The 14,803-nt window shown below is 33.7% G+C and overlaps 1 protein-coding gene across 6 annotated transcripts; it reads left to right on the forward strand.

The window, feature by feature from the left end:
* The first annotated feature begins 1,850 nt into the window (after nucleotides 1–1,850).
* LOC112749677 (disease resistance protein Roq1) lies at nucleotides 1,851–14,213 on the forward strand. Of its 6 annotated transcripts, none has more exons than XM_072219557.1 (9): nucleotides 1,851–2,538; nucleotides 4,748–4,925; nucleotides 5,407–5,783; nucleotides 6,067–6,521; nucleotides 7,861–8,959; nucleotides 9,256–9,531; nucleotides 11,174–11,947; nucleotides 12,587–13,228; nucleotides 13,326–14,213. In XM_072219557.1, the coding sequence occupies exons 2-9, from the start codon at nucleotides 4,916–4,918 to the stop codon at nucleotides 14,088–14,090; spliced, it is 4,398 nt and encodes a 1,465-aa protein (XP_072075658.1). In that variant the 5' UTR covers nucleotides 1,851–2,538; nucleotides 4,748–4,915; the 3' UTR covers nucleotides 14,091–14,213. The 6 variants fall into 6 exon arrangements, with proteins under 6 accessions (XP_072075658.1, XP_025653798.1, XP_072075653.1 ...); XM_072219552.1 differs by having other exon boundaries at nucleotides 1,898–2,618; XM_072219555.1 differs by having other exon boundaries at nucleotides 2,125–3,687.
* Nucleotides 14,214–14,803: the final 590 nt, after the last annotated feature.

Genomic DNA, 14,803 nt, shown 5'->3' on the forward strand with positions numbered 1-14,803 from the left:
GTGAAGGGACATGTGTTTTGTGTAAGAAGACGCAGGAGTCGGTAAACCACATTTTCCTTTATTGCTCTTTTTGCTCCAAATTGTGGTTTATGGCCTTGAATGCGGGTCGTGTGTGTTGGATGATCAATTGTGATGTGTGCAATATGCCAAAAAAAGGATTATGTTATTTTTTGTTATTTTGTGGACAATTTGGAATTGTAGGAATAGTAAAATTTTTGAGAATAAAGCTATCTTATGGAGAAGTAAGTGGAAAAACTTAAAAATAATCGTAAACCAATGGTATGAGGCGAAAAAAAGTGAGAAGTTGTGTATACAGGAGAGAGGTGCAATCCGAAGACAGAAAATGGATATAATGAAATTGTAGTTTGTATAAACCGGATAGAAATGTATTTTGTGTTGGATGATATTTATAGGAATCAAATGGAGAAGTACACTGTTATATATGGGTGATTTGGTGAATGATGAGTCAATGGAAGAAGTATTACTGATTGGGTTGCAAATGTCCTTGCAATTTATCCTAAAAGAGGTAGGAATGAAAGAAGAAGATGTAAAAATGATGGTTAATAATAAATATATTGTAAAGTGGCTACATAGAAATATAAACACAAATTGGGAGTTGAGATTTTTAAAAAACAAGACAAGCAGTATAAAACATGTATTTTAGAACACGAATGTGGAGTTTAAATGAGAAAGTGAATACAAGTCAAGAAAAGAGTAGAAATTAAGGACAGTAATTGGGATAAAGTGAGAGAAGTGAGTATATTGACTTCTTATGGAGTACAGGTGATGAAAGAACACAACAAAAAAGATTCAATTCAACATATTGTATTTGAGGAATGATTTGGTTCTGTGTGTATTGTGTACTTGTTTATTAGTTCTACGTTTATAGTTTAATCTGTTCGTTGTGGTTGATTTGGTCCTTTGATGACAATGTCCAAAAAGATTAAATTTAATCACTTGACATTAGAACTTTATAATCCCTAAAAGGATAGAGTTTTTTACTACTAATCTAAAAAAAATTTTAAGGTTTATAAAGAGGACAGAAATTTATTAAAAAATTGTAAAATTCTACTCACATCATCTAGCCGTTATACTCATCTTAGGTAGCAGGGATTATGTCACATTAGCAATCAGACCCACTCACGTTAGAATTGACGTGAAGGGCTAGTATGTAATCGGAAGCACAATTTTAGTTTTTAGGAGTCAAAATGTACGATTAAAATCTTATGATCAAATTAATGCACGGTCAATGAGATGTTATTTATGAGACGAATTATATAAAAATGTTTAATTTATTATTAATCACTAAAAAAATTTTGGATTTATTATTTATTAGCGTTTAAAATAAAAAATATCATATATTGAAATTGACGTGTTAACTTTTATTTGATTATGAAAAATATAAATATAAGAATAAAACCCAAAATTACCCTTGACAATTACCTCGAAAGACAACGAGGTCTTAACAAAAAAAATTCAACCTGGCCTTTGACAATTATCTCGAAAGAACAACAAGTCACTGTGCCAAAAAAAATTCAGAGGTCGAATTGAGTGTTTTTTTTGGCATAGGGGCTAATCAGTCTCAAAAAAATATCAGAAGCCAAATTGAGTGTTTTTTTTTTGAATTTCGTTGTCCTTTCGAAATAATTGTCAAGGGTCAAATGAGATATTCACTCTAAATATAATGACTAACACCATAGCGAAAATGACGATAAATGAAGTTTTTTTTCTTTAAAAAAATTTAAAAATAATTTTAAATGGAACTGTGGTTTTATTTGATAGTTCCTTTATTTTTCTTATTTTTTTATTTAATTTATTTAAATAAAAAAAATAATGTACGGTCCAAATCTGGAGACCACGTTGAGAATTTAGTCGGAATATTCACCATCAAATCGTCATCACTCATCACTGTGTACTCTTCCATGCTGAGCGACAATAATGTCAATTTCACAGGAATAGTCTCAGAAGAGAACAAGTCAAAGAACGTCTCCTCCTTCTTACTTATTTGCGCTTCCCACTTGGGTGAAGATGGCATGCAGTTGCAAGGGAAAGGTTGTCTTACCATCATCCCAGCTTGTTCTACCCGAATTCCTTTTCAAGTTTCAACTTCCTAACAAATCCACCGACGCGATGTTCAAACCGGGGCCTGAAAAGCCACCAAACCGATACGATATTCAAAACCCCAACTTGGTTTACGATATTTTCTTAAGCTCCGGAAGCGGAACTGCCGAGTCAATAATCGCATACACTTCATGCCTCCATGCCTCTCTTCAAAAGGCAGGGTTCTCTGTTTTCTTGGATTATGGTCACAGCATCTTCTCCTCACCACTGCAAGCCATGCAAAGGGCGAGAGTTTCTGTTGTTGCTCTTTCGACTGGCTATGCTGGTTCCCCGAGGGATCTGGAGCTGCTGGAGCTGATGCTTGAATGTCGCAGAAACTCCGGTCAGTTCATTCTGCCGGTGTTTTTGGGAGTGACTCCGAGAGATATGCGAAAAGCTTTTGCTGATTTCACAAAGAGCGTATCGGAGAAAGATAAGGTAGAGTGTTGGAAGGTAGCTTTGGAACGAATCTGTCAAATCCAATCCTACCAGTGGGTTTACCTAAACAATTATAAATGGTATTTTTATTTATATTTTTAATAACAATTTTTTATTTTTTATTTTTGCCTTGCCTTGCCTTTCAATCTTCCCATGGATGAGTGTCTTTCATTTTTTGTGGTTTTCTTAGACTATATGACTTTGGTTTTCAAAAGATTTATCTCCCTATTGGTTAGTTGTTAGAGAAGACATTCGATTAGGAAATATTTTTTTCAAAAATACTATTAGTACATCAAAATCAATCACCAATGTATTTGTGTATAAAATATATGTGGTTTAATTTATTTTTAATGTGTATTTATATTCCAATATGTATTTTATAATGATGGCCGACTTTGATGGTTGATTTTGGTGTACTCTTAGCATAGTCGATTTTTTCTTTTGAAAGTTGAACGGCAACTTTGCATACTTAAAAGTGATAGGCAGATAAAAATCAGTAGATTATGACCTTAACTGTTCTTGTTGTTGTTGCTGCTTTTTTTTCTTTTTTAAATATTCCGTGACATTAATTTAATTTTTAATGGAATGTTTTATTTTTTTCATTTTAATTTTAGTCTAAAATCTAAATTTAGTTTTCATATGGAAAGACAAACCAATATTTTGTTACAATGGATTAAAAGGAACATGAAGGGTTGCAATTATTTATTTCACTCTGGATTATGATGGGTATGGCGTGACAGAAATAATGATATTTTCAAACCGTTTTGAGTCTTGGTTGCCTGAGAAAGTGGTCTTTCTAGCTCGAAAGTCTGCATCTGAAATTAAAAAGGTTTTTTGACTTTTTCTAGAAAAAAGGATATTGTTGACATCTACCTTGATTATAAATTGGGTATCCGTCCCCCAAATTCAGTTAAAGTAAATTGTGTTGCCAGTGTTTATTAAAGGAAAGAGCTCTCTAGTTTTGGTTGTGTACTGAGAGATGCATGTGGAGCTTGGGGTGAAGGGATGTTCTTGATCTCTTCGTTTTTCAAATGTACTATGTTTTGAACTCTTTGCTTTATGGAGAGGTATTATTCTAGCGCGGGAGTGTGGCTTCAAGATAGTGATATGCTAAACAGACAGCATTGACTCCTGTTTCACTTAGCACAGGTGGGACATTTATCAACACAAGTAGCAGATAGAGTTTTATTAAATAAGATTCATGAAGTGCTTCAAAGGAATTGAGATGTGGAAATCAAGTTGATACAACACACAGCAAACACTGGGTAGGATAATTGGGTAGGGGATTCATCTTTTAAGTTATCGTTTCTCGTCTTTATCACCTATCTACCTACCTTACATAACTGCCCCACTCAAAACTTCTCTATTGGGAAGAGTCAAAACTACCAATGATTGGAACTTTCACTTTTCTAGAAACCCAAATGAGAGGCATCGGAATTAGCAGTCCTTGTGAGTAGGATACAATTATGGTGTCCTCTAATCTAGGTAAAAGAGTGTGGTCTATTGATCCTTTGATTCCTTTCAGGTTCATTCACTTGTAAATCTTATTTTCATTTATTTTTAACTCACTCCTTTGCTACATCATTTTGACCTAAACAAGCCTATTTGGAAATTCAAAACTCCCTATAAATAACTCCTTTGTTTGAACAGCTGTGCTCAACATAGTTGATACTGATGATGTTTTTGCTAGTCTAGAGGGATAACAAGGGTATTTATCCTGACATATGTATTATGTGCAAATCTAATTGAAATCAGTATCACATTTGTTTTCACATTGTCCAAAGACGGCCTTCTAGGGACAATTCATTTCGCATCATTGGTGATTGTTACTTGTGTCCGATAAAATTTGATAAGTTCCTGTTGATAGACTTTGTTGGTTGAAAGGAGGAAGGAGACTAAAACTTGGTGGCAATGTGCTTTATATGCCATTATAAGGTTTATTTTATTGGAGCATAACTCTGGCATTTTTAATGATAGACAGTCCACTAATCCAGTGGGTATTCTCTCTTAGATATGCAGAGAGATTTTCAGTCTTTGCTTATTTTATGTAATTATTTTGCCTTTCTTTCTCTTTTGTATCAAGGATCTGTTATACTCACCATTTTTTGTATTTTATCCCCTTTATTAATAATATCTCTTCTTTTATTAAAGAAAAAAAATGCTTATGTAATTTATTATGCAGCTCAGTCTTAGTATATTTGTTTTGTAGGAGTGACAATGATATGCATATCAAGAATGTTGTCGGATATGTTGGAGGCTTGTTGGACACAAGAAAATTGTTTGTTGCTGAGTTTGAAGTGGAAGTAGGATACCGAATGCAAGATGCCACTAAACTGTTGGTCCACTCAAAATCAAAGGAGGTTCTTCTCCTTGGGATATGGGGAATGGTGGGTATTGGAAAAACAACAATTGCCAAAGCCATTTATAATGAAAATTGTGGTAAATTTGAGGGTAGAAGCTTCTTGGCAAATATTAGGGAAGTATGGGAGCAAAACACAAGTCATGTTTATTTACAAGAACGTATTCTTTTAGATATCCTCAACTTACCAAAAATAAGAATAGATAACATCGAAATTGGAAAAAAGATGTTAAAGAAAAGGCTTTCTAATAAAAAAGTTCTTCTTGTACTTGATGATGTGAATAAAAAGGAGCAGTTGAATGCTTTGTGTGGAAGTAGTGAATGGTTTGGTCCTGGGAGTATAATAATAATCACGACAAGAGATAGAAGTCTACTTCAGGATCATAGAGTTGACCATGTGTATAGAATGAAAGAAATGAATGAAAATAAATCTCTTGAACTTTTTAATCGGTATGCATTCAAAAAAGCATCTAATACGCAATATCTTGATGAACTTTCTAAAAATGTAGTTGCTTATGCTGGAGGATTGCCACTAGCTTTGGAAGTCCTTGGCTCCAATCTTCTTGGAAGCTTGGAGAGTATCCCTGATGGACTCATAGACTCTCCTCATCCTGTGCTACAGAAGGTTCTGAAAAAATGCGTGGAAGATTTAAATGATACGGAGAAAGCCATATTCCTTGATATAGCTTGTTTCTTAATTGGGATGGATCAAGAAGAGGTGATCCAAGCATTAAATGCCTTTGGAGACTTGGCCAAAGATGGAATAAAAGCCCTTGAGGATCGATGCTTTATAAGATTTGATGACATGAACAAACTTAGAATGCATGTTTTGCTACGAGATATGGGAAGAGAAGTCATTTGTGAGCAAAAGGGAGGAGATCCTGCGGTGAGTAAATTTTGGCTTCTTTAGGATATCTGTTTGATGCATTATCAATTAAGTATGATGTGAATTTATTTACTGAAACATCTTATTACATTAAGGAGCAAACTTAACACCCATTTTACTTCTTAGTAATTTCATAACTTTGTAAGTTTGGTGGTGGTTCCTGCATCCTGATTGGTAACAAATTAACAAGTTTCAAATGTGATAGTTTTTATTTGTAACATCACTAGAAAAATTGATGGTCTCTTGTATCTAAGCTATGCATTTTTATTGTTTCTCGTTTCAGTCATGGATCTATGATGTGTTCTTGAGTTTTAGAGGAGAAGAAACTCGTGCGACATTCACCTCACATATCTACACTTCTCTTGCAAATGCTGGAATTTATGTCTTTAGGGATGATGACGAGATCCGGAGGGGAGATCGAATCTCCATTTCACTACTGCAAGCAATCAGAGCATCTAGAATTTCTGTAGTTGTGTTGTCAAGGCATTATGCAAATTCAAGGTGGTGTCTGCAAGAGCTGGAGAACATAATGGAGTGTCGCAGGGCCATAGGTCAGGTGGTTGTGCCTGTTTTTTATGGTGTAGATCCCTCTAATGTAAGGAATCAAACAGGTCTATTTGGAGAAGCTTTTCAAGATCTTTTAAAAAGATTTTCAGTGGATAGAGACAAGGAGAAGAGGTGGAGAAAAGCGCTTCATCAAATTGGTTCCATTGCAGGAATGGTGATCATAGATTCCAGGTAATTTGATCTCTTAAAATTAAATATTCATTGATATTTGTGCTTGATAGTCTAATATTTGAACTAATGATGTTACTTTCTTTAGGTATATTTTTTTAGTATAATCTCTTAACTCATTTTTATTAAAAACTGTGTAAATGAAATCTGCTGAGAATAAATTTTTAACAGTGATGTCACGTAACCAAGAGGTGTGCAATATATTTCATATTTTGATGTTTTCATCATATAGTGAAAATAGAGAAAAAAATTTTCTACTTCCTTGCAAATTTTGAAATTAAGAAACTTAAAGGAAATAAAAATAACATTTCTTTTCTAATTAAAATTGGAATATGAAATAACATTTTTCTTATAGTGAACCTTTTTCACACATGTTGTGTAATAAGCACCCCCCCCCTTTTTTTTCTCTCTTGTTCTCCTCCCTTTTTTTCACCTTTGGACCATATATCGTCAAGCCAGAGGATTGCTACAAAAAATTGAAGAATGGAGATAACGTTTAGAAAGGTATGGCTGTCGTCATTCTCAAGGAACACGATGGTGTCATTAGCAAATTCTGAGTGATAAACCACAATCCTTCTGGATGTCCCACTTTCAGACCTGTAACTAATTCATTCTCCACTATCTTAGAGGTCAAGTATCTAAGAACGTCTACCACTAAAGTGAATAGCCGAGTGGAGCAAAAGTCTCCCTCCCTAACACTCCTTTTACCTCAAAACGAAGATTTCGGCTATTCATTCACCATCACCTAAAAGCTAAGGTACTCATTCTTAGATACCCTGAGATTGAACTTCTCCACATATATAGACCAAAACTTTTTTTTCTGAAGCACTTTGTCCATAAAGCTCAAGCTAACCCTTTCATAGACTTTCCCAAAATCTAAGTGTAAGAAAAAGCATTGTTTTGATTTTCAGTAGCATCCACCACTTGATTGGCTACAAGGCAGCATTGAAGATTTGCCTCCTAGCCAAGGAAGGGCACTTTGGTTCTCCAATATAGAGTTCCCTAAATAACGTTTGGCATATTCAATTAATTAGTTACATGTACATGATTTTAAAAGGAGCTATAAAGAAAGTCATAATTAATTATAGTTTGGTTGAAAGGGTTTTATAGTTTTCTATTCACACATCCAAGAGGGCTGTGTGACTTTAGGCTTTGTTTAACTAACATTTCTCTTGCCTAGACTCTTACATGAATGAATGCAAGAACAATATTTATTTCTTTTTCCTTTATTCCACATACATGCTCAATTACTCAAATATTGGGTGAATATCAATTTTTTTCCGTACAAAATTTTTCTTCTTTTGATAACCTCTTGTACATTATTGATTTGACATTTTTATAGGAATGAAAGTGAGGATGTCAGTTTGATTGTTGAAGATATCTCTGCTTTGCTAGATGATACACTCTTATTTGTTGCACAACATCCCGTAGGTGTAAAATCTCGTGTGCAGCATGTGATTAAACTACTAAACCACCAATATGCAAAAGATGTTCAACTGTTTGGAATATTGGGAATTGGAGGAATCGGAAAAACAACCATTGCCAAAGCCATTTACAATCAAATTCATCGTGATTTTGAGGGTTCTTCCTTCCTCGAGAATATTAGGGAATTCTGGGAACTAATAACTGCTCGAGTTAATTTACAAGAACACCTTCTTTCTGACATCTACAAAACAACGAAAATAAGGATACATAGCATTGAATTTGGAAAAACTATATTGCAGCAAAAGCTTCGTCATAGAAGGGTGCTTGTTATACTTGATGATGTTGATGAACTAGACCAACTAAAAGCTTTGTGCTGGAGCCGTGAATGGTTTGGTCCAGGGAGTAGAATAATCATCACAACAAGAGATGAAAGTCTACTTAGAGTGCTTAATGTTGACCACATATCTAGAATGTCAGAAATGGACAATGATGAATCTGTTGAGCATTTTTGTTGGAATGCATTCAAACAATCAAGTCCCAAAGAGGATTTTGCTGAGCTTTCCATAGATGTAGTTGCATACTGTGGAGGATTGCCACTAGCTCTTGAGGTTATTGGATCTGTTTTGTTTGATAAGAATGTAAAAGAGTGGGAAAGCCTATTAGAAAAACTAAAAAAAATTCCAAATGATAAAGTACAGAAAAAGCTAAGAATAAGTTTTGACAGTTTAAACGATGATACAGTAAAAGAAATATTCCTTGACATAGCTTTTTTCTTTATCGGGATGGATCGGAATGATGTAGTGCATATCTTGGATGAATATGATGCTGAAATTGGAATAAGTGTTCTTGTTGATCGAAACCTAGTGACTGTTGATAGCAATAATCGGCTTGGAATGCATGCCTTGTTGCGTGATATGGGAAGAGAAATAGTCCGTGAGAAATCACCCAAAGAGCTTGAGAGGCGAAGCAGATTATGGTTGCAAAAAGAAGTATTTGAAGTATTACAAACACATACTGTAAGATCTGTAAATCTTAATTTTTTATTTTTTCTGTGGCCACTTGTTAAGTTTCCTAAAATAGTAAAGGTTTTATAGAAGTAAATTTTTGAAGTTTTCAGTGTATTGAAAACTTGAAAATTAACAATTTTTGGAAATCTTGCAAGTCTTTTTCTGGCACTTACTAGTAAAAGTCTTTATTTAAAATGGCAACAAAGGAAACCAAAAGAAGTTAATGAACCTATTTCTTACACTTGGCTTCTAAATTACCTAAGGTACCTCATTTATTTTTATTCTCTATTCATCTTATCTTGTAGGGTACCAAAGCTATTGAGGGAGTGACTTTAAAGTTGCCAAGAAGCAATGCATTTTGTTTGGAGACAAAAGCATTTAATAAGATGAAGAGACTGAGGTTGCTGCAACTTGCTAGTGTACAACTTGATGGAGATTTTGAACATATGTCAAAAAATATAAGATGGATTTGTTGGCATGGATTTCCTTACAAATACATACCTTCCAAATTTTATCAAGCAAGTTTAGTTGCCATGGAGTTAGAATCCAGTAGTCTTAGATTCATGTGGAAGAAGACCCAGGTAAAAATTAAGAGTGATAATTTCACACCTAATTTTTTCCATCATACCTTTTGATACTGATTTTATACAACTTTCTAACTGACCACGTGTATGTTATATATGGTTACCCCAATAGAATTTAGTTCTTCAGTGATCAAAGTCTTATTCTTCTGCCCTTCACATGCATGCTATGGTTTCCACAGCTATTAATTGGCAAAATTGATTTGCATTAACCACCAAAATGCTTATAATTTAACCAAGCATAAAAGTAATGCATGTTTGTGTATGGGAATATTATTGTTGCCATTTTCCATCAGTTGTTTTAAATTAATCGATTTTGTAATGCATGAATTTGATTAAGGTTCTCATCTATTTAAGAGTAAAATATACATTTTGTTCTAAATGTTTGGTTGGTTTCATATTTATTTCTAAGGTTTTCACTCAACTTTTCAAAACATTGTTAGTTTCTCCATTCTTTTCAAATGATTTTTTTATTCTCATTATACCCCCTCCCACTCTCACCCTTACCCTTTTCTCCAACCTTCCTCCATGTACCCCATCATTACCACCACCATCACCACTGCCACTATTGCATTGTTTATAGGTGAGATACGGAATACCTAGCCTCAGTTCTTAGGCTACCTGACAAAGTTATCATTTATCCTCTTGATCCAAGATGGTTGTCCCCGATCCGTGGAATGTACTTGCAAAGACTCCAGTGGTCAGCTAAGCATGGGTCTTAAGAAACACTAGGAATAGAGAACATACTTGATATAGGAGTTTATGCAGTTATTTATAGTGGTACTTGATTGAAAGCGATAGAAGGACCAATTTGTAGTAATTTCGAAGACTTTTAGAGTAATAAAAATTTGTTGTGGACCAAAATGCTGATATAAAATTTGTTGGGGACCAATTTAGGTGGTTACTAAAAAAAAAAAAAGAAGAAGGTTGTTTGCTAATGATTCAACTGAAATTTTTAGTCTCGGTTTTGTTCATTGACTAGTTATTTCATGTAGGGGTTGTGATAGTGGGGGTGCTGATTGTGCTCAGGTGGATAGGAAGGGAGAGGGGAAAGGAAAGGGAAACAAGAAGAGGAAAGGGTGACGGTGGTCATGGTGCTTGTGGTGGTGATGGTGATGATGGATATGGATATGGAAGAAGGTTGGAGAAGAGAGTGAAGGTGATGATGAGAGGAAGGGTATAATGTGAATGAAAACATTATACACAAAAGGGTGAAATTTATAATATTTTGAAATGTTGAGCATAAAATTGGAAGAAAAATTTAAGGAATAAATTTATGAATTTAATTTTGAGGCACTATCAGTGTAAAGTAGTTTTACACATGCAAAAATATTTACTTTTTACATTGACTATGGTCATCCAAAATAGCAGATGTTATTGCACGACTGACGATTGTGCAAAACATTTTACACTCTCAGTGCATCAATTATAAATTTGAAACTAATTTCAAATGTTAGGTTTAAAAGTATACTTTAATTCCTATTTTAATATGCCTTTTACTTTCATTTAGAAAAGAACAACAATGCTTGGTCCTTTTGAATTTTGATAAGCTAATTAGTTTTGAACGTTGCCAAGGGTTTTCACAAAGTAAATTCTCTCAATTTATCACTTTTTAATTTTTTTTATTTTTTTTCCTTTTCAGTTCTTGGGGATGCTAAAGGTTCTCAATCTTAGTCATTCTTATCACTTGACTCAAACTCCAGATTTTTCATACTTGCCTAATCTTGAGAAGCTATTACTCAAAGGTTGTTCAAGTTTGTCTATGATTTCAGATACAATTGGACATCTCAGAAAAATTCTTCTCATAGATTTGGAAGATTGCACAAGCCTTCTTAACCTTCCTAGAAGTTTTTATGAGTTGAACTCTTTGATAACACTCGTCATTTCTGGATGTTCATTAATCGATATATTGGAAGAGGACTTGGCACAAATGAAATCCTTGAAAAAATTGATTGCGGATAAGACTGGAATAACACAAGTGCCATTTTCAATAGTAAGATCAAAAAGCATTGGATATATTTCCTTGTGTGGCTACGAAGGTTTCACACGTGATGTGTTTCCTTCTCTCATTTGGTCTTGGATGTCACCAACAAATAATCTTTCATCATTAGTACAATCATTTGCTGGTTCGGGAATTGTCTCTTCAGATGTACTAAATCTCCGAAGTTTTTGGGTTGAGTGTGGCACAGATCTTCAACTAAGTGGAGGTGTAGCAAAAATTCTGGATACTTTGTATGCCACATACTACAAGGAATTAGAAGTAACACCAACTACATCACAAGCCTCACAAATTAGTAGTTCATCCTTGATTGGCTTTCATAGTCAATTTCACACATTTGGATCACCCAAGTCTCTTTTAATTGAAGTGGGAAAGAAGACCACAGTCAGCATTATTCTTAGGGAGATAATTTTGCAGGTTTGTCTTTGAAAATCTCTTTTCATTGTTTTTTGCTGGAAGAAATATTTTTTAAAATATATAATATAATTTTAATATGTTATTGTTATTATTATAACATTATATTAGTGATAATTCAGAATAGAAAACTTTAAAGTTAATTGATTCAAAAATCTAAATTTAGTATAATTCTCAACTTGGCCAGGTGCCAAATAGGGTTGGAAAATTTAATATAATAAATATTCAATTTCTTTTGAATTTGATATAGGTTTTCCCAACATATAGTAACTTAACTTTAGGTACTAAATATATTATTTTATTATATAAATGATAATTGAAAACAATAAAGCAACATATTTTATGATATTTTTTTTCATTATAGTTTACAGTAGGAAATAGAAAATTTCTAGCACATAGAAGAGAAAGTATTTTATGTTATTTATGCTTTAAAAAATTTATCGAAGCAACACCTTTTTCCTTAAAAAAATGATATAAGTAAGTAGGTAAAGTTTTTCAAAATAAACTATAACTAAAATATTTAAATAATAAACAGTTTTTGCCTTTAATTTATAGAAAATAAAAATTATTGTTCTTATTATTATTTTAGTATTTTGTTAGATTTTATAATAAGTTGTCTTTTTTTTTCTTTTGGTGTTACAGAAATTGATCACTGTTGAATTTCATGATTATTTGTTGCCTAGTGACAATTATCCATATTGGTTAACCTTCACTAGTGAAGGTTCTTCCATAATTTTTGAAGTCCCTCACGTGCATAGCCGGGAGCTGAAGACAATAATGTTGTGTATCATGTATCCTTCTTCTCCATATACCATCACATTTGAATCTCTCAAAAATGTGTTGATCATAAATTATACTAAGTCCACCATTCAGGTCTATAAGCAAGACACACTAGCCTCTTTTGAAGATGAAGAATGGCAAAACATAATTTCAAGTATGGAACCTGGTGATAGAGTGGAGGTTCATATTGTGCTCTTTGGGTATGGATTCAGTGTGAAGAAAACAACGATTTTTCTCATATATGATGGCCCGATCCACCAAAAAATGGAGCACCAGTATGCAGATGTTATTGTTTCCTGTGATAATGATACTATTTCCGGTTTTGGTGATGTGACATCAAATGAGAATGTCTGCGTTTCTGACGATGATATTGTTGCATTAGTTAAGAATGAAAAAACTTTTCCCATCGTGGTTCCAAGTGCTTCCTTAAACTCTCAAGAGGAATCAGGCAACTTAGGATACAAAAACACAACTCAAAATCAAGAATATCAACAGCTTCAAGAGGTAAACTCTCACTTAAAGAACTTTCAAATCTAGAGCCATTTACTAAACATGACATCCTTTTTTTATTCCTGTTCTCTAAATTATTTGCCGTGTACAGAGTCCCTTTGTTCCCAAGACTGATGATGCAGAGCCAGACAGAGTCGAAGAAACCAATGAAAGTGAGCTTCTTGTCGATCTTCCTGAAGATGTTGATTTACTGGCAGAGTTAGATAAGATCTTATCAGAGAGTTATATTTCTAAATTCAAATCTCAAAGTCTCTCGGTGATTCATATCCTTCACAAGATACAACAACTTTTTGATAATCAATTAGAAGTATTGGTGGTTGATGGTGGCATTAGAAGACAGTTTCTCGACCTTTTGGCTCAGCTAAAACAAATGAAGTCACAAGTCCCTACAAATCTTAAGCCTTTGGTTAATGATATTAAGAAATTCTATGAAGATGTCCTCAATTATTTCCCATCTATTCAAGAAGTCTTTGGCAATCATCAAAGGTTAATTGAATCCAAGAATCGACTTCAAGACAAGTTAGAAACAGCTAAATCCAGGCAGGCTCACTTTTATGCTTCAATTTCTAAAGGGAAAGAAAGGATCAATGAGATGTCAAAGGAAATCAATGACTTGGAGCTGAAACTGAAAGCCCTGTATGTGAAGAAGGACAAGTTAGAATCCACTGTGAAACTTTGTGAGGTTGAAACTCTCAACATCAATATGAAGGCTGCCACTTGGGTGACAGAAAGGGAAGAGGTCGAGAGAACTCTCCAAGATTCAGAGTCTGCCTTCAGAAATGCTGAATCATCGAAACAGAATTATGAGAGGAAGCTAACTGAATTGAAAAGCGCTCTTGGCAACATTAAACATTAGAATTTTCTTCATTCTGTAATTATTCCTTTTTCCGTTTGTTCGTTTGTTAACTTCTGCGATTGTTTTAAGTAGAATTTAACAACTGTGGCAAATCCAAATAATAATTTCCTATTATTTTTCCTTTGGACCGTTAGTCGTGCTTCCTTTATGATTTGGACACGATGTCAATCTACAAGATAGCATCATTTCAAGAAACAAACCTATACCCGTTTGAGAAATGAGAAGTCAGTTTTCTAGTACTATTATAGAAACTAGAATGAGATCCGCGCATCGCGCGGGTCGGTAAATTAACGAGAGTATATAATAAATATTAAAAATTGTTATGTTTTGTAGAAATAAATTAAATATGTGTAAATTAAAGTTAAATTTAAAAGGTATTTTATTTTAAATAATTTGTAGTACAAAAGATTTGGATGTTGGAGTTGTACAAAGTGACATTTTTATTTGGTGGTTTGATTTTTGCATTTGTTTTAGTTGATAGACTTAGTCATCTTATGTGACGCTCGTCCTCCTTTTTTTGTTGGTTGTTAGAGTTGGTGCTTTATTCTTTTCTTACGAATACATGTTCTTTATAAATTATTAAGTTTGATGCACTTTCTATTGTGTTATTTGGTTCCATCTTTGTATGTATGTTCTTCTTTGGAAGATGTGTCTTGAATTTGTATGGTTTTCTTTCTCCTTAATCTCTTGATGGGGTGGTGCTTCAATGTCAT

The sequence above is a fragment of the Arachis hypogaea genome, chromosome 2, assembly GCF_003086295.3.
Source record: "Arachis hypogaea cultivar Tifrunner chromosome 2, arahy.Tifrunner.gnm2.J5K5, whole genome shotgun sequence".
In the NCBI taxonomy this organism is placed as follows: Eukaryota; Viridiplantae; Streptophyta; class Magnoliopsida; order Fabales; family Fabaceae; genus Arachis; species Arachis hypogaea.